The sequence below is a fragment of the Pempheris klunzingeri genome, chromosome 3, assembly GCF_042242105.1.
Source record: "Pempheris klunzingeri isolate RE-2024b chromosome 3, fPemKlu1.hap1, whole genome shotgun sequence".
Classification (NCBI taxonomy): Eukaryota; Metazoa; Chordata; class Actinopteri; order Acropomatiformes; family Pempheridae; genus Pempheris; species Pempheris klunzingeri.
In genome coordinates, this window is record NC_092014.1 from 17296218 (window position 1) to 17311123 (window position 14906).

Here is a 14906-nt window from a genome sequence, read left to right on the forward strand (position 1 = left end):
GCTGTCTTTGGCCTTTCCCCTGGTGTCTTTTGCATCAGATGTTTTTTCTGTTGACTTGTCCAGAACACCAAGTGTGTGTTTATTTCACACGGACCAAAGATGACTTTTCTGAATGTGTGATGTGTGATATGTTATATGTACAACCACCTGCAGTATTTTTGCAATCAACATTTAATCAGCACATTTTCTGGCCTCCTCGTCTGTAGTGTGAGAATTCTAGAAGTGAGGAAACATTTCACTTGAATTCATTCAAGAGAAATCATGTGTATTGAAGATACATACACATACAGTATTTCTTTGAGTGTTTGTATCACATGTTTAATATTTCTAAGTTGATGTCTTAAAAAAGGTCACTGCCAGGAGTCAGAAATCAATTCCTGTCCAATAAGTCCTTATCTTTAGAGAGATTAGAAATAATTGATCCCAAATACTGAAAAAATCAATTCCTCTAATGCTAGTTTCTTCTTCTTTCATGGCTTTAATGTCACCTGCTGCTCCTGTTACTAAATGCAATACACTGTCTGTCATGTGTTTTTTTTTTTAACGCCTCTCCTTTTGATAGAGTGTAATTTACCGGTTGTGTCAGAGAATGTCCAATGTTAGCAGTTTAATCAGTGTTAATAAGGATGATTCAACATATGAATAAGTGTCATTTTACTACAGGTGTTAACGCTGTGAAATTGAATATCATCTTTGAAAGATCAGCCTGGATGTCATTTGATTTCTGTTGTTTCATAAAGCTTATGTTTCACCAATTTGGAGGTTTTCATTTACAGAAATTAAATGATCAGATGGCACCACAAGAACTAATTACCAAGAGGATATACTTGATAGAGCAAAAAATATGTCAGAACAAGAGGTGATTATGAGGAAAGTAAAAACTGAGATGAGATGGAAAAAGTCACACTTCCTCCCCCTGAGTTTTATAAATCCCTTTCCCATACTATACAATACCATACTACATACTTTGAACTTGTGCACTTAAAATGAGTCATCTAGCAGATGGAAAGTGAAAATTAAAGTTTGATCACGGTAAGAAGCATACGTTTTTGCTATACTGTGAAATATAGCATCATTTCAGAATAGCCTTTAAATTGGCTCTGTCATCTTAGGAGGATGATCCCCTTTGAAGAGCCAACCACCTCCATTTAAGGTTTAAGGTTACTCTTCAAAGAGGATTCTCCAATAGTCCCTTTATCACCATAATTGGGAACCACTTTAGACAGAGTCACCAAATAACTCCACCTCTTCTTCCTCCTACGCCCTCGGTCACTTCAAAGTCATTTTTTTGTACTTGGAAAACACAAGTATTCAGCACTCAGATGGAGCACTCATGGATTCTGCAATCTCCTTATTAATATGGACCAGACAGATGTGCCTCCCAAGCTTTCAAGCTTTTACTGCAATAAGTGGAGATGCAGAGTAGGGTTTGACCATGTCAATCAAACACCAGTCTTCCATCTAGTGCATAGAGGACGCTCCGTTCATGCAGAGAAAGGATGGTGGGCAGTGAGAACACCGAGAATGAGCGCAAATTACCAAGAATTCTTCCCTATCTTCTCAGAGCTGAAAAGTAAGATAAATGTGTAGGTAATACATGTGGAGAAAGAACAGATGACTTTTGGACATAAGCTAATCAACAGCCCATTGATGCAAGACCTGGAGGAGATTGCAATCCTCCAGAGATGGTGTGTTATGTAATAAGTACGGTAGACAAAGCTTTATTGATCTATATATGAATCAAAGGGGCTTGATTTCAGGCTGGCTTACAGTCCACCTCCTCAAACTTGGAGCTGTTATCAGTACATGGTAAGACACTCACCGTTTGTTAGCTTGATTTCGTATGTTTAGATGCAATTACACAGAACGATAGATGAAGTATTGATTCGGTATTACTCAGAATGGTTCAATAAGCTAGGCGCATTTCATAAATGGGATCCCTGAAATACCAATACTGGTACAGTACAAAACTGGTAAATAACTGGTTTCCATGCACTAATGAAATATGACGGGCATAACAATATCCAGACAGTCCTAGTCTCAATATTGCCCCTTTATTTGGACTTTGATCAAAATACCGAACCAGTATTCCTTTGATAATGTAAGAGCCCCAGTGGAACAGAGGATCACGGAGCCCATGCAAACACTTGTGTTCTCTGTGCCTGGCCTTGTACTCACTGCCATGCATGCAGCTTCCCTTCTGTTCTTCTGCTTGTCTTCTTTCAGGATGCAATTATATAAACAAGGCTGCAACAGAAATCAATACTTTCCAAACAAGGAGTCAATCCTACCCTCTCTCAAAGACTAACTGGACAATGGTTAGTCCTCTTGACAGTGGGCCTTAATTGAAAAGAGTGCTCACTCAAGGCCACTCACCATCATTCAAAAAGACTTCAAACAGCATCACTAAGACGGTATAGAAGGTATAACCCAGTGGGTAGTAGGTAAGAAGGTCATATTTCTATCCGAGCTACAAACATTGTAAAATCAAAAGTATTAACAAGCTATTGGTGTGATTTAAATGCACAGACACCTCTTCATCAGGGGAAATAGGAGAGTCCATTTTGTGCATCCGTATTGTGGTGGAATATAATCTAACTGCTTGAGATGTGCACTTAGCTGTTAGCAAGGTTATCTTGATACACCATATGACTGGCTAACACATATCGCACAATGGGTCTGTGTGTGAGTGCCATACCACCTAAACTGGAGGGAAATAAATCTTAAAAGCGCTTTTGACTTGAAAGGAGCTGACTCCTAAAACAGTGTGTGTACATTCAAGTGATAAAGCCCTGTAGCAGCGATTGTAAGAAGAAAGTAAGTTGACATTATTGTACAGCAGCAAAGTCCACATAGGGAGGAGGGAGGAGTCAACAAAAGGTTACACTATCACATGTTTGTTTCTTTGTGCTCTAAAAAGTTTTTTTGACAGTGAAGGCCAGAAGGTCTTGCCCCTAAAATGACAATATTCAAAGCCTGCTCTGCTCATCACTCTGCACAATGGTGGTCACGCATCCAACTGAAGTAACAAAAGCATACTTTTGAGTGGAGGTATATGGTTGTATCTTGCAGTCTGATAGTTGTGTGAAGCTGAGAACTGCTGATGTGTTAAATCAGGAAAACTCACCATAAACTATTATTTCTTATTAATCCAATGAAATATAACAGACAAGCTTGAGAAGCCATTTCTTCACAATCACTCAGCTCGGCTCTCCATTTCCAAAATACCTACAACAAAAATGTCAAATCACATCCTGGCATACTGGAAGCTCTAAAGCTAATTAGTCTGATTAAACTTGAATGTGACGAAAAGATTTTTATGCTCTGAGATTCGGTTGTAATTGTACAAAAAGAGCTATGACTATACCACAGGAAGGCGCTCATTCAGTGTATTTTTGGCTCAGTGGCCCTGTTAATTCTGTGGTATGACGACTCACTGCTCACTTTCATGTGATCTAACTTCTTTTGGGCAGCTTTAGATTTGAGGCACAGCAGGAGGTAAATTCTGACGTGGTATGAGAACATAATCAAAATAGGCATTAAAGCACAGCAACTAATGACATTAAAGATGCCTCCAACTAAAGTAGTTCAGCCGGCATGCAGAGCCTGAACTGTGTCCAAAATCCATAATGCAGCTGCTGTCCATACTCCTAATTCTAAGCAGGTTTTAAGTCTGTAGTGTGCTCACATTGGTCAAGTGGCAAGATGAAAAGCCCTGCACAGCAAGGTACACCCACATACTGTAGGTGCCTTCACTTATTTTGTGTGGGTGTGTCCAGACTGAGCTTAATCGACATCTCTCTTTGGCACCCATTTACACCTGGCATTAAGATGTAATCTGTATCTGGATACGTTATCGGGATAATGGCATCTGCTCCACAAGCATTTGCATGTACGCTAATAAACGTCCTTGTTCTCTCCATTGTACCCACATTGTGATCATATCTCAAAATGCAAATTAGTTGAGCAGGACTTGGCACATCCCAGGTAAAAAGGGTCAATGCCACAAGCTAAGCACTTTTTGTGGGGGAGAGACTGGCTTCATTTCTTTCAATAGATTAGAATGTCGTTTTGGTGCATGCATCTCTTGACACCTGGCTTAGATCCGATCATGATGCGAGCCAATTTGATCACATTCCAATCACAATACATAAAGTGCACCACAGTATACTCAAAAAAGTTAGTAATCATGCTAAACACAGCTTTTTTTTAGGGTGCACTTAATTTACAAGAGAAAAAAGAAGTACACACAGGTGCAAAACAACTGCAGGTAGCTCTAAAACAGGAACAGAAAGCTCCAGTATTATGTCTTTAAAAAACTGTTTGCTTTTTAGGTTTGTGAAGTTCACAGTAACTGACAATGGCATTTCAGTCACAATCTGATGTCTGTCGGTGCAAATAGTGTAACATGTTCTGTCAGCACAAGTATAGTTTTTGCTTAGTTTTTTTTTTCTGCTTTTGTTTTTGTGCACTAAATGCAAAAAGTTAATACTATGACAACACAATAGGTAAGTTCTAACTGGGACACAGACCTAAATGGAATGATAAATCATTAATGCTATTGATTAAACTAGTGCTTTTCCAGTTGTGACAAGTCAAAATGGCCACCCTGAGAAATAACTGTTTAACTGTCCAATACAAGCAGGGCTGCATTACAGACTTGCATCTGCCATGGGGCCCATTCTACCAGCTGGATTTTGGTAATTTTATTGGCTGTAAATCTGTTTGGGAATATTCACCACTGAAGCACAATATCAGCAAAAATGAAAAGGGCCTTTTACCTGAAATCCAGGTTTTATGACTCAGAGTCTGAGATATTTTATAAATTACATTAATTTGGTGCCAATTTATACAATAAATAATCAAATGAACAAACATCACTTTCATTACATCTCAATAAAATCTAATATTAAGTCTCATTCAGTTAAGGTAACTTATTGAAAAGGATATTCAGTGATTGTTTGTATTTTTACTTATTAAAACAAAGCCACAAAAATGTAATTTTTCTGTCCCTGGGCTCTGTGATGGGTTGATCCTGCAGGGGGATGAAATCTTTAAAATATGAGGTTCCATTTTTGTCTTGTTATTATAGAGTAAAATTGTCACATATCCTAAATCTACCATATGTTGCAAGTGTGCTCAGATGTATACGAAGGAGTTGGAGTTGGAATTTGTGAGAAGCATTATGTTAATGGAGGCTTGTTTTGACAGGTGAGGATTATAACTCTGCATGGTCTCCCAGGGCAACCAAGGCTAGGAGTGCATGCAGTTACAAGAAATATTCCCTTTACGACACACAAGCACCCACACACACACACACACACACACACATACAACTAAACAAACATGCCAGGCGGTTATCTGTGAGCTGTATGAATGCACCAGCTAGAAGTGAAATGTCCTTGTGAGAACAAAGCCTGAAAGGTTAAATGTATGAGGTAGATGAGCCTTACAATATCCATTATCTTTACTGTCATTATTCACTTGTGTGCTGTTGGAAAAATTCTCATCCTTATTCTAGCTTTCGGTCAAGGGGCCTCTTTCACCATATAGTTTTCCACACAGCTTACTGGATGGAGCAAGGACAAGAATCTTTACTGTCACATATGGGTGCAGGGCCTTGGGCACTGAATGACTTAGGTGCCATATGCCATCCTTATTTGTATCTTCATTGGAGGGATCAGAACTGGTGTAGGAGGATAAAAAAAACGAACCTCTTATAGAAAGATGAAATGAGAACACGGTGCAATGACTTTCCGGTTTTGTCTGTCAAAAAAGTGGAGAAACTGGCAGCCCATATTTAATCTGAGCTGTCACACCTGGAAGTAAAACTTAATGAACAGATTGTGTATTCAAGCATTCTGCATCTCAGCATTAGCTGTAATATGTTGGTATCTTTTTTATGCCACCCAGAAGACTTTGACTCTGTTGTATCTGAGGCTTTCTACAGGCAATTCAGCTTTGACTCACATAGCAGTCTTTGTTACTGGTCTCCGGTTGCTGGGAATAACTTGGGCATCAGCGTCGGCACATATTTAAAGAGTGCATACTGACATTTATTCTCATTCATACCTTTCAACGCTTCATTTTATCCCACTATAACCTCAGTTATACGCCCCAGTCTCCTCTCAGTGTAGACCTGAAAGGCGCTCAGGCGCAGCTCAGTCTTCCCACTGGGTTATTCATGTATTGATCTCTATAAAGCAACTGCTGTTATATAAAGCGTCTTTCAGAAGTCTGGATGAACCTTAAATGTACATAAAATGGATCAGTTTTGTACTCAACCTTGTGAAAAAAAAAATCTTAGGAGAGTAACAAGACAGTGTTGAAATTAAGTCAGTGTTGGCAGCCATGGAAATGTCTACACTGATTCTCTCTGATCTGATGTACTATGTTCACAGTGCAGAAGAGGGCTGAAGTGTTTCATTTGACCACCTGCGCTGTTGCCTGAGATACGCAGACACTATATAGTGTTTGAGCTACTGCTGCTTCGTGTGTAGTTATGACCAAAAAGCATATACTGCGAAAAACTGAACAGTTCAAAGTAGTGTGTCAAAGTAAGTTGCTGCTCTCAGTAAGGGAATATAACTAAAGTATATTTACTGCACTGTACAATTTTGAGATACTGCAGAATACTTGAATCAATAATATGATCCTTTAATGTAATAACACTGAAAGAGGCCATTCCATATAATTAGTACATTTACCTTCTATATTTTGAGTACAATTTGTTTCCAACACTTTTACTTAAGTAAAATTTGAATGACTTTTACTTGCAGCTAAATATTGGTATAGTTGTGTTATTACTGCTTTTACTTTGATATATCATCACCTTAGTCAGTTGCTTATTTCAGCATTCAGGAATATTAGTATGATTTACTTTAGACTCTTTAAGTGCAATTTTTTGCCAATACCTTTTCCTGCTTTTTATTCAAGTAAAGATTTAAATGCAATCTTGAATACATTCGCGTGTAGTGGAACTTGTGTAGGGTGGTATTGCTGCTTTTACCGTTGGAAATGATCTGACTTTGCTCTCATTCTGAACCGAATAAAAACATACAGTGCTGCAGGCTGTGAACAAATATCAGTGTCTCTTATGCTTTTAAAACACGCTGGCGCATTTTTATAAAATATGCAAGAAGTGTGCGTGAGGAGAATGTGAAAAGTCTAGAAATTATTAGAGGAGTGTTGCACAGTAAATGTAACTGCGCTGAGACAAAAAAGAAAGTCCGCAGAAACTGTGCCACAACTGTCACCAACAACGCTGATCTTTGTGTACATCAGCTCTCGGGGTAATTAATGTCAGGCAAACTCCCATTTCCCGTAACGCTAGGTAACAGGCTATCAGTGCTTCACATAAATCTCCTCTGTTTGTTGACAGAATCTGGCTTTTATCTTCTCTTTCCATTCCTCCATCCCGCTGTCTTCTCTCCCTCTCTGTGCCATTTGTCCATCCTGGCTGGCTGTTTGTCAGGTCAGTCACTTTCTTATCTTGTCTCTTTTGATCTCTCCACGTCCCCCCTCCTTCTGCTCTTGTGTATGATAAAACCATCTGTGACCGTTCACCTGACCAATGACCACCAGGCTGTCGGGGTGATAATGTAAACCTCTCTGAGAAGAGATAACAGCCCACTGGGATAATTGGCCAGACACACACACACACACACACACACACACACACACACACACACACTCACACAGATGAAGCTAGGGGCACACAGTGAGACACCTCTCAGTTACCATGGGAACTTGACCTGAAGCCCCTGTGCGCTCTCACACACACACGTCTCAGTGAATAGACTGAGCACCCCCCCACTGTGTACTTTGCCCAGATGAGGAGCTTGCAGGAGAGACAAACTTCAAACATTGAGAAATTATGTAACAAGGCAGCAGGGCCATTTAAAGAAAACGAGGCATGTTTTTTTGAGAACATCCTGCTGGTCAGATACAAGACCAGCTGAACTTTTTTGCCCCATAATTATGTAAAAAGGAGAGAAAGAAAATCCAAACATTAAACATTTTGGCAATGAGAAATTTAGTTACAAGTCAATATGTCTGACAAATTAGTCAGGGAGTATGCTTTATTGCAACATACTGAACAGTGTGAAACAGTTTTACACCACCTGTCATTAAGGTTCTCTGAGGTCACTCATCAGTAACATGGCCCCTTTGAACCCTGCAGCCTCATGTTAATATGAAAAGCAGTCTGGAATCTGTATTTGTCCACATGTGTGTGACTTGCTCTCTCTTGTGGTAAGAAGTGCATCCTACAAGTACAGAGAGACACCGATGCAGTTGCTGTTGTTTTGATTATATCTGACAACCAAGACGGCCTGATGTGCAGAAGAAAATATTCTTTTACTGGAATACGTGGTCTCATCTGAAGGACCATCCAGTGGCTGGAGTTGTAGAGCTTTCAATCATGTCACTTGGGCTTCATCAGCACATGGAGTTTGCACGGTTGTAATGTAAATGTTCAAATTTTAGCCAACAAAATGAGAATACAGTGTTCACAAAAGAAAATGTATTCAATCATCTGTAATTCCATGATAACTGTGTAAATTCCATGTGAATGAATATCACCAATAGTTCAATAACAGCTACAAAATGGAACTCGAATTTAGCCTGTTTTATTTCCCTTTGTTTACAGAATCAAGAATGAACTTTAAAGCTCAGCTAGAGAAGTATGGCTTCGTTTTGACTTTATGGAACAGCTGAAAGACCCCTAATCTTCATAATCCTCATTTACATTTAGGATGTACAAATGAGGTACAGTCAAAGCCACAGTAGATCAAGAAGAGGAAGTCATCAAATCATGACCTGCATTAACTAGGACCAATAAATGTTCTTTATTTGTCTTTTAAAAGTTCCCACTTCTGAGCTTACAGCAGTTATTACAATTTTTTGTAAACAATGTGAACAAAAAACCTTTTGAAAATCCCAAATATAAAAACAGTAGGACAAAACAAAATTGGCTCCTGACTGCTCATCCTGACATGGTTGAGGAGCCCTTAGCTGATTTCCCCTCCTTAAGAAAATGTTAAAACAAAATCACAAGTCAGTGACAGATTTTTTTTTGTTTTAAATAATCAAAACAGCTCACAGTGATTCATTCAAGCTTTCTCTGTTCTGCATCCAACAGTAAAGAGACATTTTGACTAGTATAACAACTTAAAAACAGCAGTGTTTACATTAACGTAATAACATCATCAACAAACATCATCGCTGTGATTGTTAAGACAAACAACAGTATATCTCATTTTGTCATTATTCATAAGCAACCCAAATATTTCATAATAGTTCTCAGCATATCTGGCCTGGTGTGTGTGTGTGCACTCTTGTATTACACACTTAATGGCCTCAGAGCACTGGGTGAACACCAGACAACGCCTGCGCTTTGTCATGGTCAAGCTGACCTTGTTTTCATTTACTCTCTCAGCTACAGCACCGTGTCCCCGAAAGCTCAGCCTGCCCCTGTGTGGCACTGATGTTGTGACATTAGCAGAGAGTCAGACTGACTTGAAAAGGCTCTCTAAAGTCCTGTCAGCAGTGGGTGCGCTGAGGTTAGAGTTAAAAGTTATAAGAGTTTTAGCCTCAGATGTGGGTTTGTCCCCCGCTTCAAGCTAGACCTGCAGAGACTTGAGTGGAGAGAGACAGAGACAGACGCCTAGTTGAAGATATGAAACAGGAGGAATGCTGCACTGAGGACACTGACTGCTAGTGATTACAATGAAAAGAAACAAAATATACCGTACATGTTCTCTACAAGTGTATGTAAACCATATGTGTGACTACCACTATACGTGCACAAAAAAGAAATGGATTATTTTACACCAACTCGATAACTTCACCCATTTTGCCCTCCATACGTCCAATCCACTTCCCCTGAAACAGGGGACGCGACCATATGCCGTACGAATCACAACTAATCCAGCAGAGGGCAGCATCCACCCACAAAGCTACCACACAGTTCATGACTGAGGGCTCCTGTGTCCAGCTATTTGAAGTCTAGCACACAAAGGCGTCTGTGTCCCTGAAGGGAATTCACGCCGGAGTCCATGCTTTGAGGTCTGTATTCTGCTCAAGATGGACATATTTTATGTCATGGCGCTCTTGCAGAAAGTGTGCATTCACTCAGCGGTCACACATAGACAACCATACTGTGGACACACCTGTCAACAGATATTTTCCTCTCAGTCTCTCAGTAATATATATCCACGGCCTACTCCTCAAAAAATAATCTGTGACTAGAAGGTTTAGAGCTCAAGGCTGAATTGAACCAGTCACTGAAAGGACATTTCTATGAGAGTACGTGTCTGTGTGTATGTGTCTGTTGTTTTCTGAAAGAGTGTAATGGAACCAATATGCTCTGCTCCCTCATCCGTGGCCTTCTATCTAAACAAAGGTATTTTATACGATGTAATGATTATCAACATTTCAACAGGCTGTAATTTTCTTGTTCACTTCAGTCAAGAGCTAATAATAATAATAACAAACCTTTAGACCATGCAAGATGACTCGCTTAACATGGAGTGCTGTTGCCACTGAAAACGCAGATAAATCTCAGTACCTCATTGTTTCAAATAAATGTGAATCATCACTTCACCCCGATATCTTATCACAATCCATGATGGGGGTTTTCTATGGCAAATCCATCATATCAGTGTGACAGCAAGTAAGACTGAAATACACAAAAATATCCTCATAGTTCCCTGTGATCCAGCTCCACTCTGTGTGGCTCTAATACTGCTCAGGATTTCAGGATTGTGAACCAAAGTGCTCTCAATGTATCTGCCAGATGCGGTGCTCCTCAGGGAACAGTTGTAGGGCACGTCTGAACTTTTCCCCCTCAGGTGACTACGGATTGTGAGCCAGCCCCCTTTGTCCACATGTTTGGTCGTGTGGTGGAGAGATCCATCTGAGAGATTTTTGGAGCCATGAAACCAGTGCACATCTCCGTCCGGGTACACATGGCTGAAAGTGCAGGAGGGGCCATCACCTTTCAGATCACCATTAACGGTCCCACAGCACTCTGAGGGGAAAACCATAAGAAGTGGTTTGAAATGATCCTCTATAATAGACTTCATGTACAGAACATTCACGTGTTCTCCCTGAGCATGTGAAACCATCAGAAAGACACCATACCTCACTGTTCTCTATAATCATGTCTATTCAAGTCACAAGGGAGCAGTGATAGAGACTGACACTGTACTGCAACTGGAATTGTACATTACTTTACTAAGAGTTTTGAACTTGTAACAAACTTCCTTATCATTTATTGTTTTATAGATTAGCCATAACACATTAAAAAGAACAACTTTTGGGTTACCAAGGTATTAGAAATACATTTTGCTGGTGTTCCTCCTCAACATATCTGCATAACTTGTTTTTTCTTTGCAGCTATAGAGCTATTTAATTCATCGGGAGAGATCCTCTAATTAACTTATTCAACTACTTTCTTTCTGCAAAAGAGCTGCAGACCAAAATCTGTTTATTAACTACTTTTGCATACCCCTCATTTTTGAGTAAGTCACCAGGTCTGTGATTTAAAAAATTGTATTAAGTAATTACTACACAGCTGTGTAATGTATGTGAAAATACTATACAAAATACTAATAACTTTACATATGTAAAACTCTGAGTGGAAATGTTCTACTGTTACTTCCCTGTGGAGTTTTGGACCATTAGAAGTGCTATGGAGCAGATATTTATGAGTTGGTCTCCATTTTGTCTGTCTTGTGCACGAAGACAATCATATTCAAGATTCAAGATTCAAAGCGTTTATTGTCAAGTGTACAGTGCAGAAACGGGTTTCCCTGTACAATATACATGCACGTGCACACCAGTGATGCTATGCGCAGTCCTGCCAATGGTTTCGCTCTTTTCTACTGATTGACAGGAGGCGGACATGTGGGACATGTGGCAAGAAACACAACAATGCCAACAAAGGCAGCTGCTAGTTAGTAAACATAGATGCCAACAATAAATGATTTGGAGAAAAAAAACAGCTTTTCTGTGGCCATTACACAGACTGTTCACAGCAGTGTATATTTACATATACACATAGTATGGGATTATTATTTCTGGTGCACCGATGGTCCACCAGGCTTTATCATTAATTAAATAAATAACTTAATCAATGATTATGAGGAAGATCTCAAGGATACACACATTGTGTACTGGTGTGTAACACTGAATGTAAACATAGCTTTTGTTTGTTCTATAAGAAAACTCCACAGGACAGCTTTTACTGCAAAATCTAAATACATATACCACCACTGCAGTTCAGAAAAAGTAGCTAAAGATAAGCAGACCAGTCTTTTGGTATCTTATACAATCATGACAGCTGTTTTATAAATGATGTTACGAAAATCAGTGTTTGTCTAAAATGAGAACCAACGTGGACTCTGACCTTGTAGCTCCACTGTTGTATAACCATGCGCAGCTCCCTGGTTGGATTGTAGTTTGCACCTGTAGGGCTTTGAGTTTCCGCACTCCAGTGGCTGCACTCTTTGAAAGACGAGGGACAACTGTCCATGCTGGTACTCACAATGAAAGTCGCTTCGATCGTGGCTGTTGGGTTTGATAACTTTTCCTTTGACGTCCACAAAACATAAAGATGTTTTGTTTTGGGACCACTCCATATGTTTGATTGATAGGTGTTCTCGAGATGAGGACACGTCGCAGTTTAGGGTAACCTGTTTGCCACACTCTGCAGTCATCTTGGGATTCACACTTAGTTTCAGCAACTCTGTAGACAAAGATCCAGATATTGTACTGAGATTTAACGGCGACAAAAGCTTTTTCTTAAAGCTAGCACGTGCGATGTAATAATCAACACAATCACAACTCACATTAAAAGATCTTCTGATCTTACTTTTGAAGGAAAGCTACTTTTTTTTTCCTTCTGTATAGCCGAGATGATTTTGAAGATTTGTTTGTCTAACTCAATTGTGACAGCTTTTTACCATGAATAAATATTTCCACTCAACAAATGATTTTAAAATAGTTTAAAATAGTTTTACATACCTGATGTTGTAAGAGTGAATGCAGTTAAAAGCCAGATGAGTATATGTAGTGCTGTGAACCCCATTATCACCTCTTTTGCATTTAACTGTAACATGGAGAGCAATCACATTAAAAGTAGTCTCAGTTTTTATGCAGGCAGCTTGAAACCTTGACCTTAGCAGGCTGATTTACACCTAATATCTTTAAAAGCAGCATGTTTTTTAAGTTTAATATTCAAGCCGAACTGACCGCTTATGGATTGGTGCCTCTCCTCAGCTCCTTTCCAGCGTTTATGGTTCCCTTTTGGTGGTTTTGTTCATATATATCTTCCTTCTGACTAGTTTCTCTGTGCACAACGTTAATGATTACAGAATTATGATGAGGAATTACGAGAAAGACTTATCACCGGAGGGTGTGTGTTGAAACCTGAACAATGAGGGAATGGGAAAGGGAGTGTGGTGTTTTTGTGCCAGTGTGTGTGTGTGTGTGTGTGTGGGTGTGTTTGTGTGCGTGTGAGAGCATGAGAGAGAAAGTGAAACAGACAGAGAGTTAAAGCCTATTCATAAACCAGTTCAAGCTGCCACAAGTATGGACTTGTGTGACTGTCTTTGATGTGTTGCAGCAGTACTCTGCTGCTTCATTTCACTGGGCTCAACTTTACTATAGATTTTTTACCATGAGGTCATTTGGAGCGTTTGATATTGCTCAATGATCGCTCAGTGGCAATAGCCACAGGGGAAATTCTCTTGTCTATCATGTTCCCACGAGTCAGTATCACTCAGTTAAAGACTTTGTTGTGTCTTGTTGTAAATTAATTTGTCATTTTATGGGAAGTAGTTAGTAGTAGTCAGACGAGACAAAACAGAAGACAAACAAGTGGCAGCCAAGTAACCTGAAGGCAGGTAGTAATAAAACACCGATTCATGTTTGTGACCATCACACAGAACATCCATACCACCTCTGCTGACTTTTTATTTATTGTATTATACTTTGAGCCCATATAACTGATTTTATAGCTCTATTTCTGTCATTATGATCAGTGTTATTGCCTCATAGCAAGAGGGTTCAAGGTTCGATCCAGGTCACAACCTGAGGTCTTTCTGTGTCGAGTTTCACCCCGTGCATGCTTGGGTTTTCTCTGGCTTCCTCCCAAAGTCCAAAGACATGCAGGTTAGGTTCGTTGGTGACTCCAAATTGCCCGTATGTGTGAGTGTGAGCGTGTGAGCACTTAACATCTGCTGGGATTGGCTCCAGCCCCCCTGCAACCCTGAATGATAAGCGGTATAGATAATAGATGGATATTTTTAATTATTTGTGTTTGTGCCCTTCTTTGTTTTGCTGCTTATTTTTCTTCTTCATTCATTCTCTAGAGGAGTGGAGTGAAGCTGTTTTTAGGAGACCACTTTGATCTGTCAGTTTCTGTGTATGAACAGTGACAGCAGAGTTCAATTTTGGATGGACAATGGACATTGGAGAAAAGCTATATATTCCAGCTTCAACATCCATAAACAGGTCCCCTACTTTTATGTGTTTATCAAAGGGTAATGATACCTCAATTTCTTAATTCATTATTATTAACAAATACTGAGAAGAGACTAAAACCAACAATGAATTTGTCCTATAAACAACTAGTGACTAGTGTTTATGCCTACCTGGCATAGAACTGCATTAAATAGCCATGTTGTGGTGTTCGGCGACATATTCCTTCTTTACAGGGACCAGTGTAGTATATTTTGAAACTCAGATTTAGCCATATGTCACTGTAGATCAGGGGTGTCCAAACTACGGCCAACTGCGGCCAACTGCGGCCCGTGGTCCAATTTTCACTGGCCCGTGGGAAATTCTAAAAATGTATTGTAATACGGCCACACATGGAACCTGCGCTGGACTGTGTTGTA

The 14906-nt window shown here is 39.7% G+C and overlaps 1 protein-coding gene across 1 annotated transcript; it reads right to left on the minus strand.

Moving 5' to 3' along the window:
• Nucleotides 1–8723: 8723 nt before the first annotated feature.
• Nucleotides 8724–13353, minus strand: LOC139199462 (uncharacterized). The gene is made up of 4 exons (XM_070828538.1): nt 13258–13353; nt 13030–13114; nt 12413–12751; nt 8724–11032 (listed from the first exon to the last, which is right to left on the minus strand). Exons 2-4 carry the CDS (start codon nt 13091–13093, stop codon nt 10656–10658), a joined length of 780 nt encoding a protein of 259 aa, XP_070684639.1. The 5' UTR covers nt 13094–13114; nt 13258–13353; the 3' UTR covers nt 8724–10655.
• Between the last annotated feature and the right edge of the window lie 1553 nt (nt 13354–14906).

What these genes read in the sequence shown, in the direction of transcription:
- LOC139199462 (XM_070828538.1), bottom strand. Translation starts at nt 13,093, where the DNA reads ATGGGGTTCACAGCACTACATATACTCATCTGGCTTTTAACTGCATTC. An exon ending in ATTCACTCTTACAACATCAG is followed by an intron (nt 12,752 to 13,029) that starts GTATGTAAAACT and finishes CTTTGTCTACAG; the next exon opens with AGTTGCTGAAACTAAGTGTG. An exon ending in TACAACAGTGGAGCTACAAG is followed by an intron (nt 11,033 to 12,412) that starts GTCAGAGTCCAC and finishes TTTTCCCCTCAG; the next exon opens with AGTGCTGTGGGACCGTTAAT.